Source organism: Polyodon spathula, chromosome 9 (assembly GCF_017654505.1).
Source record: "Polyodon spathula isolate WHYD16114869_AA chromosome 9, ASM1765450v1, whole genome shotgun sequence".
Lineage (NCBI taxonomy): Eukaryota > Metazoa > Chordata > Actinopteri > Acipenseriformes > Polyodontidae > Polyodon > Polyodon spathula.
The window spans coordinates 41,039,655-41,058,841 of NC_054542.1; the positions used below are offsets into that span (position 1 = coordinate 41,039,655).

The following is a 19,187-nucleotide window of genomic DNA, read 5'->3' on the forward strand; positions in this document are numbered from 1 at the left end:
ACTGAAGCAGATGCTGGGTGCCATCCTTATAAACTTTGCCACTGGAAATGTGCACAGTGCTTTACCATTCCTTACAGTATGCATAGTGTTTCAATTCTTTTCCCACAAAATAATTCCCAGTATTTATATTTTATTTTTTATAAGGGAGCTTTTTTTTATTTCTTTTTCTTTTTTTTTTTTTTTAAATCAATTTATTCCCCATTTTCATCCCCCCACTTTTCCTGGGTACTGATTGCTGTGAAATTCAACACCACCTGATTTAAACATGATTGGTTTTGTCCTACAGCACAGGGAATAAAGTACGGTTGGTTTATAATCATCCCTCGCAGTGGATAGAGTGCAGCTAAATAAAATTCAGTGTTACAGAAAAGACTAGACCGGTCCTAAAAGATTTAGCTGTATTTGAAGTTGTATCAGATCTAGGTTTATCCCTGCTGTTCAAGGGGTACAGGAGACACTTACCCTGAATATCATCATTGAAGGTGCAGTATTTGTTACGGTATTTGCTGAGTATACAGAAGGCATTAGAGTTGGCAAAATCCTCAAATTGGATGAGGCAGTTCATTCCATACCTGTGGAGATGGCAAGAAAGCACAGGCCATTAGTTCATTCAGAAGAAATGAATAACATTTCAACCACAGCTGCTCAATCTGGTTTAATTTGGTGTTTGCTCATTTCTGTTTACATTCCATCATACATTTGGAGGTCATACAGTATAAGTTCAAATAACACTGGCATAGACATTTTACTGTTTCTCTTATTTTAGCCTTCTCTGCTCTTGAGCAGAAATCAGCTTTCAAAAATAGGGGTTTTGCATATCAGTAACAAACAATAATAATAATAATAATAATAATAATAATAATAATAATAATAAAGTTTTTTTCCCCCAAAACTGTGTTTTTGTTCTATTGATACATTTTACAGTAAACTCTTTCAACACAAAACATGGGCAAGATGGAGGCACAGTTGGTCCAACCCATCTTGTTAATTACTTCTACACTATAATTTAATAAAGTCATCAGGGAAACTGTGGTTTCAAATGCTCGCTGTGTTTAGGGTCACATCTACTGAGATAAATATCATTACCAAATTTCATAGGAAAGAGATCAAGAGAATATAGATTTAATTTCTCTATGATGAAGTGCAAAGTCTGATGACACATACAAATAGAAAAAGCTTCCAATCCTTTCATTGCATGTAAGTATATCATGTGAAAGGGAAGAATTTCATATCTGCATCCCCCTTTAGGACAGCTGCAACAGAAAAAAAAGCCCCACCCTGACAAAACCAGTTACATCTGCACTGCAACAAAGAGACCTACGAAATGAGTGGAATCTCTTACAGACAGATGAAACAAGTAATAGAGTTCTGGGAGTCTGCTAGTATTATTGTTTGTTGAAATGTTCAGTTTGCTCGTACTATTTTCTTTGAATGTCAGTTTAAGACTTCAGTTGCCTGGAATAATTACGTTAGCTATGATACGCATAAAAGGGGGAAAAAACAACAATATCCATTTCCATATATTAATCTGGATGAAATTCATGGCACAGCTGTTAGAAAGAATTCCCTTCTTTGTGGGCTTGTGCTGAAGAGAACTGAATGTTCCCATTCCTAGGATCCCCTGAACCCCGAAAGGCAATCAATTACGATTGTATATGGTTCACTACTGTCCTATAGCATCTCTCTGCTAGGAGGGAAGTAGCAGTACACTATGGTGCCAAGATGACTGTTTACCTTAAAGAACAAGTGGAATGTGTGGGTGTGTGCGTGCGTGCGTGCGTGTGTGTATATTATATTATATGCGTATATATATATATATTATATATATATATAGATATATTATATATATATATATATAATTAATTAACAAAAAGCTTTCGCTTTTATTATTGCATTTTGTGTTTCTGCTGGCCTTTCATGATGTTTCACTAAAGTAAACGGACTGCAGTTGATACAGAACACTGCCGCTATAATACCACTGACACTAACATTACTCACCCTACCACTGCAGTTCTGGCTCTCTATTCCTCCAATTAAGTTTCATATTACTGTCAAGCTCTTTCACACCAAAATGTCATTTGTTCCTTTTTTGTGTGAAAGAAATCTAAAACAGCTATCGTTATACAGTGTTGTTATTTGTTTGGTAAAACAAACCTGTTTTACTTTAACAACAAATGAAGAAAATTGCATTTTGGTGTGATAAATCAGGCCCAGAACTTTTTCTAATAAAACTCAAAAGGGGTGGCCAAGTTGAATCTTCCACTCCTGGTCTTTGTTCCATCCCTGTTCTAAATATTTAATTGAACCAATGAAACCTCTATCCAGACCCTGAAATAGTTAATTATACCATGTTACATGTTAAACATGCAGTGGAATGGACCTCCAGGACCAGGATTGGACACCCCTCTGCTCTAAAACAATATCAGGATAACCATCTTAAATCACAGATCCTGCCAAAATATTTTGCAACTTTGTTGGAATCCCATGTGCAGTGTTTGGTCTCTTTAATTTGGATAGAGTTTAGCTTGGCTGTCATTAACATGTAAATGTCACTGCTCCATTCTTTACAGATGGTTTGGGGCCCATACTAGACCAGTCACAAGCCATTAGATGCTCTAACTGCCATGCTACAGAAAATAAGGTTTTCTCACACACAAACAAACTCACCAAGAACAATTTCCATTATGCTGTAGAGAGCAGTACATGTTAGCAGGAGAGATGGGATTCAAAGTAGTCCCTAGTGAAACAGGTCATTGAAGATCAACCATATTTGTTTTATTTAAAAGGTTGCCGGTTATCAACATTTTACTATCAATACAACTATGAAAAATTATATCTTTTCCATCTTTTGTTAAACTCAGGCACTGCTCATACACTTTTTTGAGAAACTTTTCAAGAGATGACTGAGTAATTGTGGTGGGTCTTTGCCAGAGAATCAATAATGCTGACATTTACTGTACAAATTACTTTACAAATATCAGATGTCTAACCTCAACGAACAGCTACACCAGCATGTAACCTCCCAGTCAGTCAGAGGCTACTAACTCTAAACTTGCCATTCCTTTAAAAGCTCCCCGGTTTACTGAAACAACACTGTTCCCACAGGTTGTGTACGAGTCATTACAGAGAGAGAATAAATCTGGAATATTGGCCACAGAAGTCTAGCATTAAAAGACATACATATTTATAGGGGTTCTGTGGTTGGATATACTTATTTAAACATTAACATAAGCAGTAAACATTTGCAAACACAAGCACGTAGCCTCCTGACAGCCATTGAATGAAAACGTATACACCCATTAGCTTCTCTGTCAAGTATAAACTTCATTTAAAAGTTATTGGTTTCTGGTTATTTCATAAACTGGTTAATTTATAACAACAATGACAACATAAACCATCTTTCGGTTTCATAGTAGGCATGTGGGTGTGGAACGGAGGTGTGCCGTGTTTATTAAACTGACCCACTGCGCATAATTCAACTGCAATGCAAGTTTCATTCAGGGCTTCAGTATACAGTAACTGAATGGCTACAAATGCATCAATAAAACTGCATGGTATATTTAGATGGTTTGATTTGTGCTGTCGCTGTGTAATAAATGGATGGCTATCTTTGATTGGCTGGAATGACCTTTAGCATTGATTGAAGCATTTTCATTTAATACACTCCATGCCAAGTATTATTCTCTATAAATGGCACTGTAACACAATATATTTATATTTTATGTTCATAAAAAGGAAGATTACATCTTTTGCTCTGAGGCACACCTCACAATAAAATAAAAAAAAACAATAATGGAAAATCAAGTTACAGAAAGGTATTGTAAATACCAACAGTGTGTATAATTGTGTCTCTGAAATGACCTAATTTTATATGCATCTCTGTTATTAGTAAAGTAAACCTGTTGTATCTGACTACTGTTTTTGAACAGAAAGTTAGCTTATAAATAAATATACAAATCGACATTGTTTCAAATGTGAAATAATGGACTTTTCCACATAGCCAGAAACACACCTGTAGGTAATTAACAAGCAAACACATGGGAATTTTGGGAATTTTAAATTTTGAAGATTTACTTGGCCAAGGTGGCAATAAAAAAGGATGCTTAATTTTTTTAATGGTATTAAAAATCTGTACATTTACTGTAACAAGTACTCAATTTGTACCATTTGTACAGGAACAGCTAGCTGTGTCACATCGCAGTCTACAGTTTCGTCCTCTCAGTGAGCACATCTGTCAAAATAACATTCAAATAATATTTGAAGGTGCTGGCCATATTAGGTTGGAGGGCAAGGCAATTGGTACATTTTGGCAGAGAAGTTTATATACTACATGGATGGAAATAAAACTCCCATTGCATAGCAGTTTGCTGGTTGCATCCATTGCTGGTTTTACTATGAGTTTAATAAGAGACACCTGAGCCAATGAGCCAGAAGGCACAGCTTAGGAAAACACTTCAGACCTTTAAGAGAGAGGTAATCAAGTACCCTAATCATATTAATGCCAAAGACGGAATAGACAAGCAGACCCTCGCACTCTGTCCATTGAGCCTCATTTATCTACCGCTGCTTTCTGCTTCTTAATAAATAAATGCACTGCTGTGGAAATCTTGAAATCTACACACAAGGGTCTAAAGTCCTGAAAAGACAAAGAGCTCAGACTCTGGAGACAGATGCAGCTGCACATGATGGATATATCACCCCCCCCCCCCCCCCCCGTTAATTTAATATTTAAATGATGTCACAAGAGTTAGGGTCTGACACACCGCTGGTTTAAGGCAGAATACCAAACAGTAATTCTTAAAACTTTTAATTACAAGTCTTCATTTTCACAGAATCAAAAGACAGTATTTGTAAATCTTTTCAGAAACATACGGATTCGCTTTCTATTTGGCAAAGTTATTATAAATAATCCAGAATACTCTGTGCTGTACATGTATATCACATTACCATTTACTTCCCATCTCTGCATAATCCTGTGTGCCATTTAAAATGTTTACAATTCCAAAAAAATTAACCTCAAGATAAAACTATTATTAAAGCCAACATAAAAATTATCCAACGGGACTCGGTATAACTTTCTGTGGCTTGGAACTTTCTGTAGACTTTTGTGTTCAAGTGGTCAAGAGGAAGGTTGGTACCTCCTGTAGTATAAGCTGAAAGTATCTTTTGTGCTGGTTTCAGGTATCACGACACACCGAAGGAAGTTAAGGGAAAAATAAAACACCAGTGAGTGCACACCCCATAGGCTAGACCAGAAGTGAGCGTCAGATTAAAAAGCCAGCCCATTGTAGTACCCTTTCACAACAGATGCTTTCAATGAAATTCTCCCTACTTGAAACGCAGGCCAGTCATGAAAAAAGCACCTACTTCTCTGGGTATTCAACTGGAGCCAATGCATTTTTTAATTTTTAAAATGTATTTTTTAAAAAGCCATACGAGCCGCAAACAGCTCATTTACAAAGGTGTCCCAGGAGGAAGGCAAGAGCAAGTTACACTTACATACAATCATACATCAAGCACACACTTTTACAATCCATGTGTTATTGTACTCAATTCACATCACATGCAATCACAAGGCTGGTTCAAATGATCAAACAGCGATCTCTTAAAATGAGAAAGTGCCACTGTGGATCTGAGTTCTGTGGGTAGTTTATTCCAGTCTGAGGGGGCAGAAAGCAAAAGCTTTCCTTCCCACTGGTGATATTTTTAAATATTTTGTATCATCAACATTTCTTAAGGAACAAACAGAATTAAATCCTGGAACACACTAATGAGATAGACGGTCAGATTACTCTAGTTCCAGTCTAATGTAAGGTTTTGGTTCCAGTCGGAATACAGGGCTGGGAACTCATTATCCAAGCCTGTTTTGACAGCCCCGTGATTTTTTGATTCGTTAATTTTTGAAACGCGGAGAATGTTTTCTTATTTAGTGGTACTGATTTTTCTTTTTTGTTTTTTCTTTTTTTTTTTTTTTTTTTTTAAATCCACATCATCAAATTAATTTCTGTTTGTCTTGTTAGAATGATTTTGTTCTTGTTGCACTGAAAAGGGTTTATTATAGTGGCAGCAGATGTCTCCACTCTTAACAGGGCTTTAGAAGTTCACAATGATGAGTTCAAGTAAGGACCATTGGTAGCCTATGTAATAATAATAATAATAACTCTTCTCATCTTAATTTTAAAAATATAGCACACTTTCACAGTGTCAACCATCACAAACGCACACAAAACGCTTTACAGGATACGAGACTAGGGTGTGTGAACTATGCATCAGTTGCAGAGTCACTTACAACAACGCCTCACCCGAAATACGGAGCACAAGGATGTTAAATGACTTGCTCGGGGTCACACAGTGAGTCATTGTCAGACATGGAATTTGAAACGGGGACCTCCTGGTTACAAGCCCGTTTCTTTAACCACTGGATCACACAGCCTCCTACATGTGTATCTGTGACTCATGGTAGGGGCATTGGAGCCATGGCAATCAGCAATGACACATTGACAAAGTATTCACAAGCTTTCTAAGTCTGCACCAGTCATTTTGATTTTTTGTAAAATGAAAAGCAAGCAGTGTTACAGAATGTTATAAAACTAGGAAGAAAAATCTGAAATGCTTTCTAAATAGGGTCATTTCTAGAAACTTTTTCTTGTTGGTTATAAAAAAATCAGCAATACACAAAATTGTAGATATTATTAAAATAAAATGATTTTATTTTAGTCTATGACCACATACAGTTTTTGACCCGATGCCATGTTCTCTTGAGGTGAGCAAGTGAAGCTTAAGGTGATTTTCCAGACAGTCAATACTACTTTCATGGAATCTACAGTCTATCATTAAACAGGAAGAACCTCCTGAGCTCCACACCGCACACCTCAGCATCACGCAGCAATACGTTCAGTGTTTATCTATTTGAACAATCGTGGTTTCCATTTCCAAACTATGAAGAGGCACTTACTTATCTGTCACAGCTTTCATGAATTCATCAATCAGCTCGTCATACTCCTTCCCCCTCACTCTCTTGTGCTTTAGTCCAATATAGAGAGGATCTTCCAATAGAGTCTGCAAAACAAAAGCACAACCCAGTATGACCTCTTACTGTATGTATTGAACAGCACAGGCAATGCGCCAAGTAATAGGTCACATGTCTTTTTGCTATCTTTACTCACAACTCTCCTTGGAATACATTCTAATTGTCACAATACGTTGTGCATAGCTGAATGAGTTGTAAATCAAGCTCACAAACATGATATAAACAGGGCTTAAGTACAGCTATTTTCTGTCAGGCTTCATTCTGCAATCCTCACGTGCATCCACTTTGCCACTGCTCAGCTCCTGGCTGATAAAGCTGCATCAGAATGGAGTGTGGAGAGTTTTGGAGTCTGCCAACTACTGGCCAACCAACCACTGTTTAATTGGGATGGACCACAAGGAATCATTTTTGTTATTTATCTCCTGCATTGTTTTTGTTTGTTGTTAATGTGAAAATAAAACAAAATAACCTTATAAGCAGCACCAATGCAGACCCTGACTCATCCCAGTTTATTAAAAAAAAAAGATATTTTCATGAGACAAACTGTCCTAGAGACTGCCCAAAATTCACCCAGGATTTTCAGTTTTCATCAGCTGTAGCAGCATTCTCATGCTTCAGCCCAAAGTTCCCCAGTGTAGAGCTAATTTCATTACATAGCTAGATTTTTGGCATGATAACACACTGTTTAAAGTCAGTAATCTCTCATGGCAGGAATAGAATTTGCTTTTTAAAAAAACATAGGGAATGATGTATGGCTCTATTCACAGATGTTAGTCTGGTATGACTCAAATGTAAACTTTGCAAGGGAACAAATGCTTAGCTACAGTATGTGCAACATTATGCAGTGATCACGGCAGAAAACATGGTTTTGCAAGGCACTGCTGTCGTTTCCAACAATGGAAACAATTAAACAAAATCAGACAGGCAGATGAAAATCTTTTTGGCACTTTATGCTAAAAGGGCTTGCAGTTTTCATCATTATATAGTATATGTACAGATTAGCATCATGTTTAACATGAGAAATGATTGACATTCAGTAATGGAAGCTGGGGCTGCTAGAGCATTTGAAGGTGCAACATATTCCCAAGCTTCTCAGCAAGCTACATTTAATTCAGATGTCATTGTATTTGGGATTATTGGATACAGCTGAGGATTTGTGATAGGTTGAGAATGAGGCATTTAAAAGGTATTCTTGCTTGCCTTTCAAAAAAACATTTTGATACTGCTAGCTTAACTTAACAGAAAAACCCAGAGGGTCATTTTCATTTTGATCTGTCAGGACAAGCTCAAAACAGCATCTTGAAGTTGCACTGTTGAAACTGGATGTTTCCTTTACAGTATATATTAAATACAATAAACCCGACAAGTAATAAAAAAAGACAGAAAATATAGAAAAACTACACCCCCCACAAAGCTTGCGGGAGGCTTGTATTTAAATTACATAAACAGCATGTTTTCGATCAAAGGTGGCCTAAAGATTTAAACAAATCTAGGTGATCCTGTGTCCAAGATTAATTCATTTGGTCAAGATTAATCAATTTAGTTTTATATTGAATTAAAACAAGCCGAGGGCTAATAATTACAGTTTAGCTATTGTTTTTGGTCTCCGTGTATGCTCAACAGATATTGCCGGATAGAATGATGATTTTTTGAATATTTCCATAAAAAAAGGAAATACAATTACCCCTGCTGAAAAACTAAAATTAGGAGAGATCTTCCAGAGAGCACAATTATACATATTCTTAGTATGCAAGGAATTTCAAATAATAACATGGCAGCTTCAAAGGTAGATAACACAGGTGCTGGAAGAGGACTGGGACTACCAATAAATGGCAGGAGATTTACAGGGTTTAAAAAAGAAACAAGCACATTTTTTTTTTTTTTTTTTTTTTTTTAAATAGCTGCACTGTCAATGGCTGGCCAGAACATTACTACAATAGGGATACTTGACAATTCATCAACAATTATCACCTCCAATTCCTCCAGGGAAGATCTTCAGCAAGTCAGTTCTCCATATTTTCAAAGCACTTACTCCAGTCTCTAATAAACGCCTATTTTTGGAAAGATGATACCTCAACAGTAAAAAGTACAAAACTGAGTCCCAAACAAGGTTGAGAGTGCTTAAGAGACCTTCGGTCACATTACTTAGATGTTTGATACCAGTTTCGTAAAGTCGACTCTTTGAAAACATTTCCTGTGGAGTCTTCTTTTTTGAGACCCTTCCTCGTGAAACGTTAGCAAGTAGTGCAGTCTCGGGTATTGAAGCATCTGCCAACCAATTATCAGCCCTCCAATTACACAAAAAACATGTTCTAAATATTGCAACTGTATCAATTTGTTTTGTCCAGCCCCTGTACAAAATAACATATCATCAATCTTGGTCCACTTAATACATAAGAACATAAGAACATAAGAAAGTTTACAAACGAGAGGAGGCCATTCGGCCCATCTTGCTCGTTTGGTTGTTAGTAGCTTATTGATCCCAGAATCTCATCAAGCAGCTTCTTGAAGGATCCCAGGGTGTCAGCTTCAACAACATTACTGGGGAGTTGATTCCAGACCCTCACAATTCTCTGTGTAAAAAAGTGCCTCCTATTTTCTGTTCTGAATGCCCCTTTGTCTAATCTCCATTTGTGACCCCTGGTCCTTGTTTCTTTTTTCAGGTCAAAAAAGTCCCTTGGGTCGACATTGTCAATACCTTTTAGAATTATGAATGCTTGAATTAGGTCACTGCGTAGTCTTCTTAGTTCAAGACTGAACAGATTCAATTATTTTAGCCTGTCTGCATATGACATGCCTTTTAAGCCCGGAATAATTCTGGTCGCTCTTCTTTGCACTCTTTCTAGAGCAGCAATATCTTTTTTATAGCGAGGTGACCAGAACTGAACACAATATTCAAGATGAGGTCTTACTAGTACATTGTACAGTTTTAACATTACTTCCCTTGATTTAAATTCAACACTTTTCACAATGTATCCGAGTATCTTGTTAGCCTTTTTTATAGCTTCCCCACATTGTCTAGATGAAGACATTTCTGAGTCAACAAAAACTCCTAGGTCTTTTTCATAGAATCCTTCTCCAATTTCAGTATCTCCCATATGATATTTATAATGTACATTTTTATTTCCTGCGTGCAGTACCTTACACTTTTCTCTATTAAATGTCATTTGCCATGTGTCTGCCCAGTTCTGAATCTTGTCTAGATCATTTTGAATGACCTTTGCTGCTGCAACAGTGTTTGCCACTCCTCCTACTTTTGTGTCGTCTGCAAATTTAACAAGTTTGCTTACTATACCAGAATCTAAATTATTAATGTAGATTAGGAATAGCAGAGGACCTAATACTGATCCCTGTGGTACACCACTGGTTACCTTGCTCCATTCTGAGGTTTTTCCTCTAATCAGTACTTTCTGTTTTCTACATGTTAACCACTCCCTAATCCATGTACATGCTTTTCCTTGAATCCCAACTACATACAATCTTTTGTGCGGGACTTTGTCAAAAGCTTTCTGGAAATCTAAATAAACCATGTCATATGCTTTGCAATTATCCATTATCGATGTTGCATCCTCAAAAAAATCAAGCAAGTTAGTTAGACACGATCTCCCTTTCCTAAAACCATGTTGACTGTCTCCCAGGACCCTGTTACCATATAGGTAATTTTCCATTTTGGATCTTATTATAGTTTCCATAAGTTTGCATATAATAGAAGTCAGGCTTACTGGTCTGTAGTTACCTGGTTCAGTTTTGTTTCCCTTTTTGTGGATCGGTATTACGTTTGCAATTTTCCAGTCTGTCGGTACCACCCTTGTGTCAAGAGACTGCTGCATGAGCTTGGTTAGCGGTTTGTAAATTACTTCTTTCATTTCTTTGCGTACTATTGGGAGGAACTCATCCGGCCCAGGGGATTTGTTTATTTTAAGAGCTCCTAGTCCCTTTAACACTTCTGCCTCGGTTATGCTAAAGTTATTTAAAACTGGATAGGAACTGGATGACAGCAGTACCTGATTGTCTGTGCCAACATCCAAAAGCACAGGAAGACAGTTCTGAGGCCTGACCCCGCCACAAGCTGTGTAAAGGGCCAGCTTTCCCACTGGAATCCCCATGCCATAGCTCCCCAGGTCACCCAGGCCCAGGATGCGCTCTCCGTCAGTCACAACGATGGCCTGAAAAACATGAAACAGACACAACCAGCAGTCTACATCAGAACTACCCTACAATACGGCACAACTGACATCATCTGCTTGAAAAGAGGCCCAGTACTGAGCAGCAGGAGATAGTTCAGGTTCGGACTGAGTTGCATTTGTGACTGTAGCAAGTTCCTTTAATGAAATAGCAGAACGTGGAATAAACCAATAAAAACAGTATAGAACTGGGATTTTGATTACCCAAGACACTCTTTGCTGTGTTTGCCTGACAGACTGCAATAATAAATGAGCTGACTTGGAGCCCATCATGAGTTATCTATGTTGAGTGGCTTCAAAAAATGATAAATCTACACATGGAATAGTAAAGTATTACTGCGGCGTACCAAGGGAATATTTACACGAAGCCATCATAAACAAACACAAAACCCAAAGGTGAGTGTTTGCGCTGGCCAAGTATAATCTTTCACGAGGCTATCAAGATGCTGCTTCTTGACTTGTTTTATGCGCTTTAGAAAAAAAAAAAAAAAAAAAAAAAAAAAGGTGAAATACTTTTCTGTGTGGTTTTAGAAAGCAGCTCAGTGGTGACTGGACCAGCACATGTACAGCAATGGAGATGAAGGCTGCAGCTGGTAACTGACAATTGGCCAGTAGTACTGAAACATGCCACATCTATTGATGTCTAATTAATGTCAACTGTGACGCAAGGTCATCCTGAACTGTCTGTATAATTGCACGGCTATAATTAAAACGAGAAGCAGTATACCTGCAAGGCTCAGGATACGTAATCTAATATTAGCAGCGTTGGGCTGGATTTGTGCTGTGGTTGTGTAAGAGATCTATCTGTTCTCCTACTGGCTGAAATCACAATGAAATCCACAAATAAAACTAGAGTACTCTTCAGATGCACGACAATCTTGTTACAGTCTTATTTCAGTTGATCTTAATTCAAGCAGCTCATCATGCAGTAGTACCTTGATATCGTCTTCTGGCCACGAGTTTAGCATTGTTGCAATGTGCCCTTTATCGTGAATGGTAATGAACAGCCCCCTGCAAAACACCAAACCAACATTAAATGCAGCCAAGGCTAACCGACTGTCAAGTTATAGTGTGCACACATTAAAATGCAAAACCTAGATGTTGGAAAACATGGATTGAGAATTGATTAGCAGTTTGCTACGCATGTGGACTGGCAGAGCTATACTGGTGTTTTTTTCTGAAAAGAGACTAATATTGCACATAGCAGACTGTTTGGTTCAAATTGCATGTACTGCTAACCATTGATAGAGACATTGCGTCTACAAGTTTCTTGCCCAGCATTGACTGCAAGCTAAAAAGATAACAATGCTGTGGACCAGAAGGGGCCAGGCTGTAAGACTTGGAATGCAAAGCATAAAGGGGCTAAAAGGCTCCCAGGGACTGGCATTGGACCCAGAGGTTCTCAGAGAGATCGAAAGAGATAATGCCACTGGGATCAAAGGGGCAGATTTATGGACCTTTTTTCTCCAGGAGTGTGAAGAATGCACTGAGTTCAGAGGTTGTCACACTAGACTACACACACACACACATACATACAGACACACACATACACACTAAATTAACAGAATAATGTGTTGTACCTTGACCATTGGTTAAGTGTCAGAGAAAGGGGAGGTGGACCATCTATACAGAAGGGTATTTAATGTCATGCAAACATTGTAATGTTGAGTATTGTGTTTGTCCTGTACCTGGGACCAGACTCCCTGCATATTTCAATAAACCTGGCAACTGATTGAAGAAAAGGACTCTGTGCATTTTCTTGAATCTACTTAATCACCATCTTTTTTTTAAGTTACTTCACTAGATAAGCCGTCGTCCATTAGCACCAGCTACAATTGCAAACCTTATATAAATGACCTGATAATGAGTATAATCATACTGTACATTCTCATACTGATTAAAAGAGACAGCCTGGAAGCAGAAGTTTTTCCTGCTTAGAAAGTCAAATTCCAAACCTGAAATGAAGAGTTAAAACTGACGTGAACAATAACCTCTGAATATCCTGTAGCCTCAAATCCTTCAACGCTGCTGTTCATGGTATTCCATAATGGATTCAGGCAGAGTGGGAGGACAGCTTGTAAACAGGAATGAGAAAGCCATTAGTAAGGGCCTTTAATCATACAGAGTTCCTGTTTCAGTATGCTTTCCAAAGACCTTTCCTTAACCCTGGACCAATTCTAGTTTGGGTGACAGCTCACAGCAGAATGGCGAGGAGACACCTGAGGTCCACAGTTCTCTGGTTAGGCCTCTGCTTTAATTGTGATGTTCGTGCACCTCACTGCAGGAGACAGGGTTCCAGAGACACAGAGGAAGCAACAAAAACCTGTAACTTGAAACAGCTGGCTGATACAGCAATAAAGGAATCTGATCAGAACCCCACAGCTGTAATTAAAGCTTTTCACTGGCCGATTGTTGCGGCATTAGGCATCAAACAAACATAACCAAACATATCCAATACAAAGCTGATCCAAAGCAATACAAAAAAAATCTTGACTTCCACAAAGGCTCCATTAGAGATTGTTAAGGAAAAATAACAAAAGCATGCTCAACGATGTGTCTTCTCTGATTTGAATGAAAGAGTATTGTTTAAGATTGAAAATAAAACTGGTCCTTCTGGAAAAAGTTCAGAATTTATAAAAAATGTTTAAAAAGTTGAGGCGCAAGAGAGAGCAGCAATACCAGTGACAGCATTCAACACATAACGGACACCTTTGTGTGTCATGTGCATTATATTGTGGAAGGCAACAGGTTTTAAAGATTATTACACACTCAATAACTTTAGCTAAAGAAGGTGCTTAGCAAGTTTCATCATACCGGACAAGCGGTTCACGTATGTAAAAGCGGTTCACGTATGTAAAAGCGGTTCACGTATGTAAAAGAGGTTCACGTATGTAAAAGCGTGATGTATGTATGTGCGTAGAGATGTATGCACAACCACCTCCACCGCATCCCTGTCACTGTGAGATAGAGAACAAGAGATAGGTTGAAAATATTGAAACAGTGGTTAACCACAGGGCCCATAAGGTTGCCATTTTCAGTGAAAAACAATTAACAGATGACTTTCTGAAGAAAGTTTCATAAGGCTATCAATTCTGCTGGCACCCACGCACTGTCTTTGCTAACTGTTTAATAGAACCAAACCTCGGGCTTAGGGACCGGACAGAACAACAAAGTGCAGCAGTGATGAAGCTGACAGCTTACGTCACCGCTGGGTCTGGTCTAGACCAGGGAGAACAGAAGAGGGAATTGATTGGCATTGCGGATTGACAAGCCCTTTCTTAGCGTCTGACTTTTTCACGAGTTCATACATCGGCCTACAAAGGTCACAAACAAAGCAGGGTAGCATTCACAAGCAAGGCAATGTCCAAAATGTTATCACTTGAAGGATTAAATGGGTTGTATTTCTCATGTTGTTTGATTGGTGCTGCGTAATAGGGAAAAGTGGATAAAAGAGGCATTCAGGCAGTGCTTTTAGACAACTATATTCTAGTGTTTCTTACTCTATCTATAGCTCTCGCGGTTACGATAAGCCTGAAGCTAAAATGGTTTTGTTTCTATCTATGCATGTTTTATAAAACGAACACCACAAATTAACCATGCAATTGCATTTTAAAAATGCTTGACATGAAGTTTGTAAACTTAAAGCCCCAATTCAATGAGTTTAAGGAAAATACAAATTCATTCAATAAACACAAAATGTTATCTATATAACATTCTGATTCGTTATTGATAAATTATTACATTGAATCAAAATAAATATTACTACTCTCTGTGGCCTCTTGTACCGAGTGTTCTATTTGATTCATTTATGAATTGAATTTATCATACTTCTATCATGCCGCTGCTGTCTGTGATGAACTGGAAAAGCAAGCACAAGCAAGACAGCCAAGCAAAAGTGAACAGCTGCAGCCTGGAACAAAACATCTCAAAGACTGTTTTGCAAAACTAGAATTCCTTACACCTGCCAAGCAAAATTGACAGAGCCAAAAAATACTCACAAAACCATTTTTTAACTGTGGAAAATTCTATTAAATTGCTAGCGATAGGTCTGGACATATGTTGAGGACTGCTGAAATATAATACATTATTTCAATAATTTGTTTTGGTTTGAACAGGGATAAAACAAGCCTTGACTACAGGACTTCAAGCATACAAGTACTGTAATTCATTGTGTATCTGACTGTAGTGGGACCAGAGTAAGGGTGGATATGTAAGAAGTCGGATGAATGAATCCTGTTTTAAATCCCATTATACACAGCTGTAACAATTACTATATTCACACAATTATTGTTTTGAGATTCGACTTTTATTAGGGAGCTCCCCTAAATCTGTTGTTTTGAAAGATAACGGGTATTAATGCTTGTGACAGGGTAGTCGTCTGCCGTGTGGGTGCGTGCATTTGCTGCTGAGTGACAGCCATGCGATCGGGACCCGCAGGCGAACAGGATTTATTTACAGATCAACACAGTGAACAGCTCATGTGACACTACCAGCAATGGCAGCGCACGGAGCACATACAACACAGTGTACGGAAACTTTGGTGGGATCTACAATCTCTGAACTAATCTTCTCTGTTCAATAACAAACTAATGTTGCTGAAGAGCAGATACATGATGGATTACTGCACACCACTAGACTGTCACTCTGTGGCCTTAGCTGGCTTGAAACCTAAGCTGGTGGGAACAGCCCTAGCCCTTTGTCTGCCAGAATATATTAAATCGAAATGTCTGTCCTCTACATAGGTTGATATAACTGGATTTTGGCATCAGTGCTGTTTCACTGTTCTGGGATTTCCCTCCCCGATTCACAGCTTGTTGAGACCAGGGGTAAATGACATGGATCTGTTAGCAACAGCCAAGTTGCTTTCCAGCAGCATCTTTTCATTTCCTGTCACTCGCTTCCTGTCACCCATCTGGAGTTAATAATTTCATATCATCCATCTGAAAAACACGGTTCAACACCATGTAAAACACGGACTGAGAGACTAAGCAATCCAACATGTATAAACAGCACTCCTAAGTACAGCAAAAGACACTCAACTTCTTTCTCTTTACTTATTTTGTTTTTTGAGTGAATTGGTTTTTCCAGATTCAAGATTCAGTTTTTTTTTTTTTTGTATGTGACTCATTCTGAAGCACACTTGAACTTGTGCCAAAAAAAGTTATTTGTATTATTCTTTCACAGATAGATGAAACTCTGTCATTATAAAAAAAGAAAAAAAAACAGAATACAAAAATACTGCCTCCTGAACAGTCATTAAAAGATAAGCTGCACAAACAAACCTAGAGCCATTGGTATCACGAAAGTAAATCATTTTTATTTCAATTTAATACAATTTGGAACCTACACTAAGCACCATTTATCCACATGGCAGGCATCTAGAAAAGACTACTTGCGCTGCTGATTGAGAAACACTCTTGTCCTGCCACCTCCAAAGTGGATCAGAAGACCAGATGAGAAGCCTCAGTGGCCATTCAAACTTGTGGGATTGATTTGATCAACCTAGTAGCCCCCACTGGTAGGAGCCTTTTTAAAGCAAAGCAATGTACAGTACTGAGGAAGCACCCTTATGCAACCCAGGGAGATACCCAGAACTGTACAACGCTACAATAAAATCAGCTGTGTCTGATCCTTCAGGGCCCAGGATGATCAAATCAGCCCTTCAGCCTCACTCAACCTGCCAAGCTTCCAGCAAGTACCAGTTTAATGCAGTGTGCAGAAAGGTGACTAAAATAAAAGGCTGTACATCTTTAAAACCTGCTGTGTAAATGGGTGTTTACTGTTTAAAACTGCACACGTTCAATCAAAAAAGCAGACTTCATTTTATTTATAGTCTTTATATGTTACTTTTGTATCGTTTTCAGATGTGATATTCCACATACAGAGGGGCAAAGCATGTTGCCAAAAATCACATTACAGGGCAAGGGCAGTTTCCTTCCATTTGCACCAGGTTTTCTCATCAAAATCAGGGGCAAATGCGAAATCGTGCCCACAGTATTAAAAAATAATGGTTTACAAATATTATAAATGGTGAAACTTTTGAGAAAGTGTGAAAATCATGTAAGATCCTAACAAACCTGATACTTTTCGGTTAAATGTTTAGTAAAAGGTGTTTAAGATTTGTGTTTTTGTTCACTATTTAAACCTTTACAGACATAGTTCACAAGGGGACATACAAAGCTCGTCAAGGAATGAAATGTTTCTGATTTGAACCTGCAACCCGTTCACATCTACATCTCTACGAGCAATCTTGTGAACCAATGTCATCACAAATGGATTCTCTAGAGAAAGTTAAAAGGAAGATACATATTACGGGCATGGAAAACTTTCCGTTCTACAACAAAAAGATTCACAATTGACATTAAAAAAAAAAAAAAAGACAATTCATCATTTTTACAATTCTACACATTAAACTGTGGGCACATAAAGGGAGGGAACCGGACGCCTTTTCAATCTGAAACTAAATTAAGTATTTATCTTGCTTTGAAATAAAGCCAGCACTCATTATGGGACAGACGCAGAAAGGAAAGCAAATTCACTAGGGCTGAGCCAAAACTGGGCAGTGACATTTGTGACTAGGTTACCCCAGACTGTAACACACTGTTCCAAAACAAAACCACTCTGTTCAACATTTACAGCTGGACATAAGAATCCTTTGGCCCCCTACATCTCCCACCCTCTCGTTAAAAGAGCAGCTATCAGACAGTTTGATTGTCTGTCTTTAATGAAGAACAGTCAGCTTTTTCTAAGGCCACCTATAAAAAATGTATGCTCAGGGAAGATGAAAGGCGCTATATCGCTGTCAGTACAGCCAATTTGCTGATTAATTTCCATTACATGAGAGTAGAAGTTAAAACTTCATGCTGATTTGAACTCGACTGTCACCAAGATAAGCACCAACTAAGACACAGCTTTACAGTAAACTAATGTGATCCATCTGCATCTGATCCATTTGCATTGCTTTCCATCTGATGATGTCGATATCCTTCTGCCTGTTGTTGATGGCTAAAGTGTAGTTCCCCACTCAACTCAGCCCAGCTTACTTACCCGTACATCAGCGTTGCTTTCTTTGTATTGTGCTTCAGATCCCAAGCCAGAATCTTTCAGTCTCAACCACAGCCAGTTGCTGCTCTTTTCTACTGCTTCAGACAAATTTTTCACTGTGCGACGTAACTCTTGGCCACTGAACCCAACATCTCTGAGAAACCGGGTTGCAGAGTGCCACAAATCCTCTACAACCCACCTCCACTGGGTAAACCCGGACTCTCCATCCTCACAGCATCCTCCCATGGCACTTAACTTTACCAGATAAACAAGGCATGCTGATCCAGACCACAAGACAATGTCTGGTCAAAGATTAGTGGTGGCAATCTCAGGTGGAAAAATAAGGTGTTGGCCAACATCTGCCAGCATTTTCCAGTGTCTAGCAGCTTCCAGTTGTCCTGGGCGAGGTGGTTTCTTGGTGGTTGCTCTCCTGGACAGAGGAATATTGTCTTTTGTGTGTAATGCTTTGACGGAACTGGTGGCAACTTATTGGTCAGGTTACGCTTGTCTTCCAACGCTAAGTCCAAACATCGCAGCACCTATTCATAGCGCCAAGTAAACCGTCCTTGGCTAAGACCCACTTACACCCTGTCAAAATGTGCCTTAAATGTTGCAGGTGATGAACACAAAGGACATGAGGGATCCTCACCCATCCAGAGGTTTAGGTTCTGTGGTGATGGAAGAACATCATATGTTGATCAGGAAATTAAGATGTAACGCATCATTAAACACTACAAACAGGATCACACGTTGAAAGCATTACTGAGAACAGCTGGTCTACTGTCACCCTCAGATCAACAGGCACATTATACCGAGAGGGATAATCAACAGGACAACTAAGACGTGTCTATTGGAAGAAGATAGACATTTGGTAGCTTTAAAACCCTGAGCTTTTTATCCCCAGAAAGGTTGCTGCTGGCATTTCCCAG

The 19,187-nt window shown here is 38.5% G+C and overlaps 1 protein-coding gene across 2 annotated transcripts in view; it reads right to left on the reverse strand.

Moving 5' to 3' along the window:
• Positions 1–19,187, reverse strand: part of LOC121320854 (NADP-dependent malic enzyme, mitochondrial-like) — a 64,084-nt gene that overhangs the window by 15,469 nt on the left and 29,428 nt on the right. For both annotated transcript variants that reach the window (XM_041259569.1, XM_041259568.1), the window contains exons 5-8: positions 12,150–12,225; positions 11,035–11,196; positions 6,956–7,059; positions 463–572 (exon numbers count right to left, since the gene is read on the reverse strand). In XM_041259569.1, coding sequence (XP_041115503.1) covers positions 463–572; positions 6,956–7,059; positions 11,035–11,196; positions 12,150–12,225 — 452 coding nt within the window. The remainder of the gene's footprint in view (positions 1–462; positions 573–6,955; positions 7,060–11,034; positions 11,197–12,149; positions 12,226–19,187) is intronic.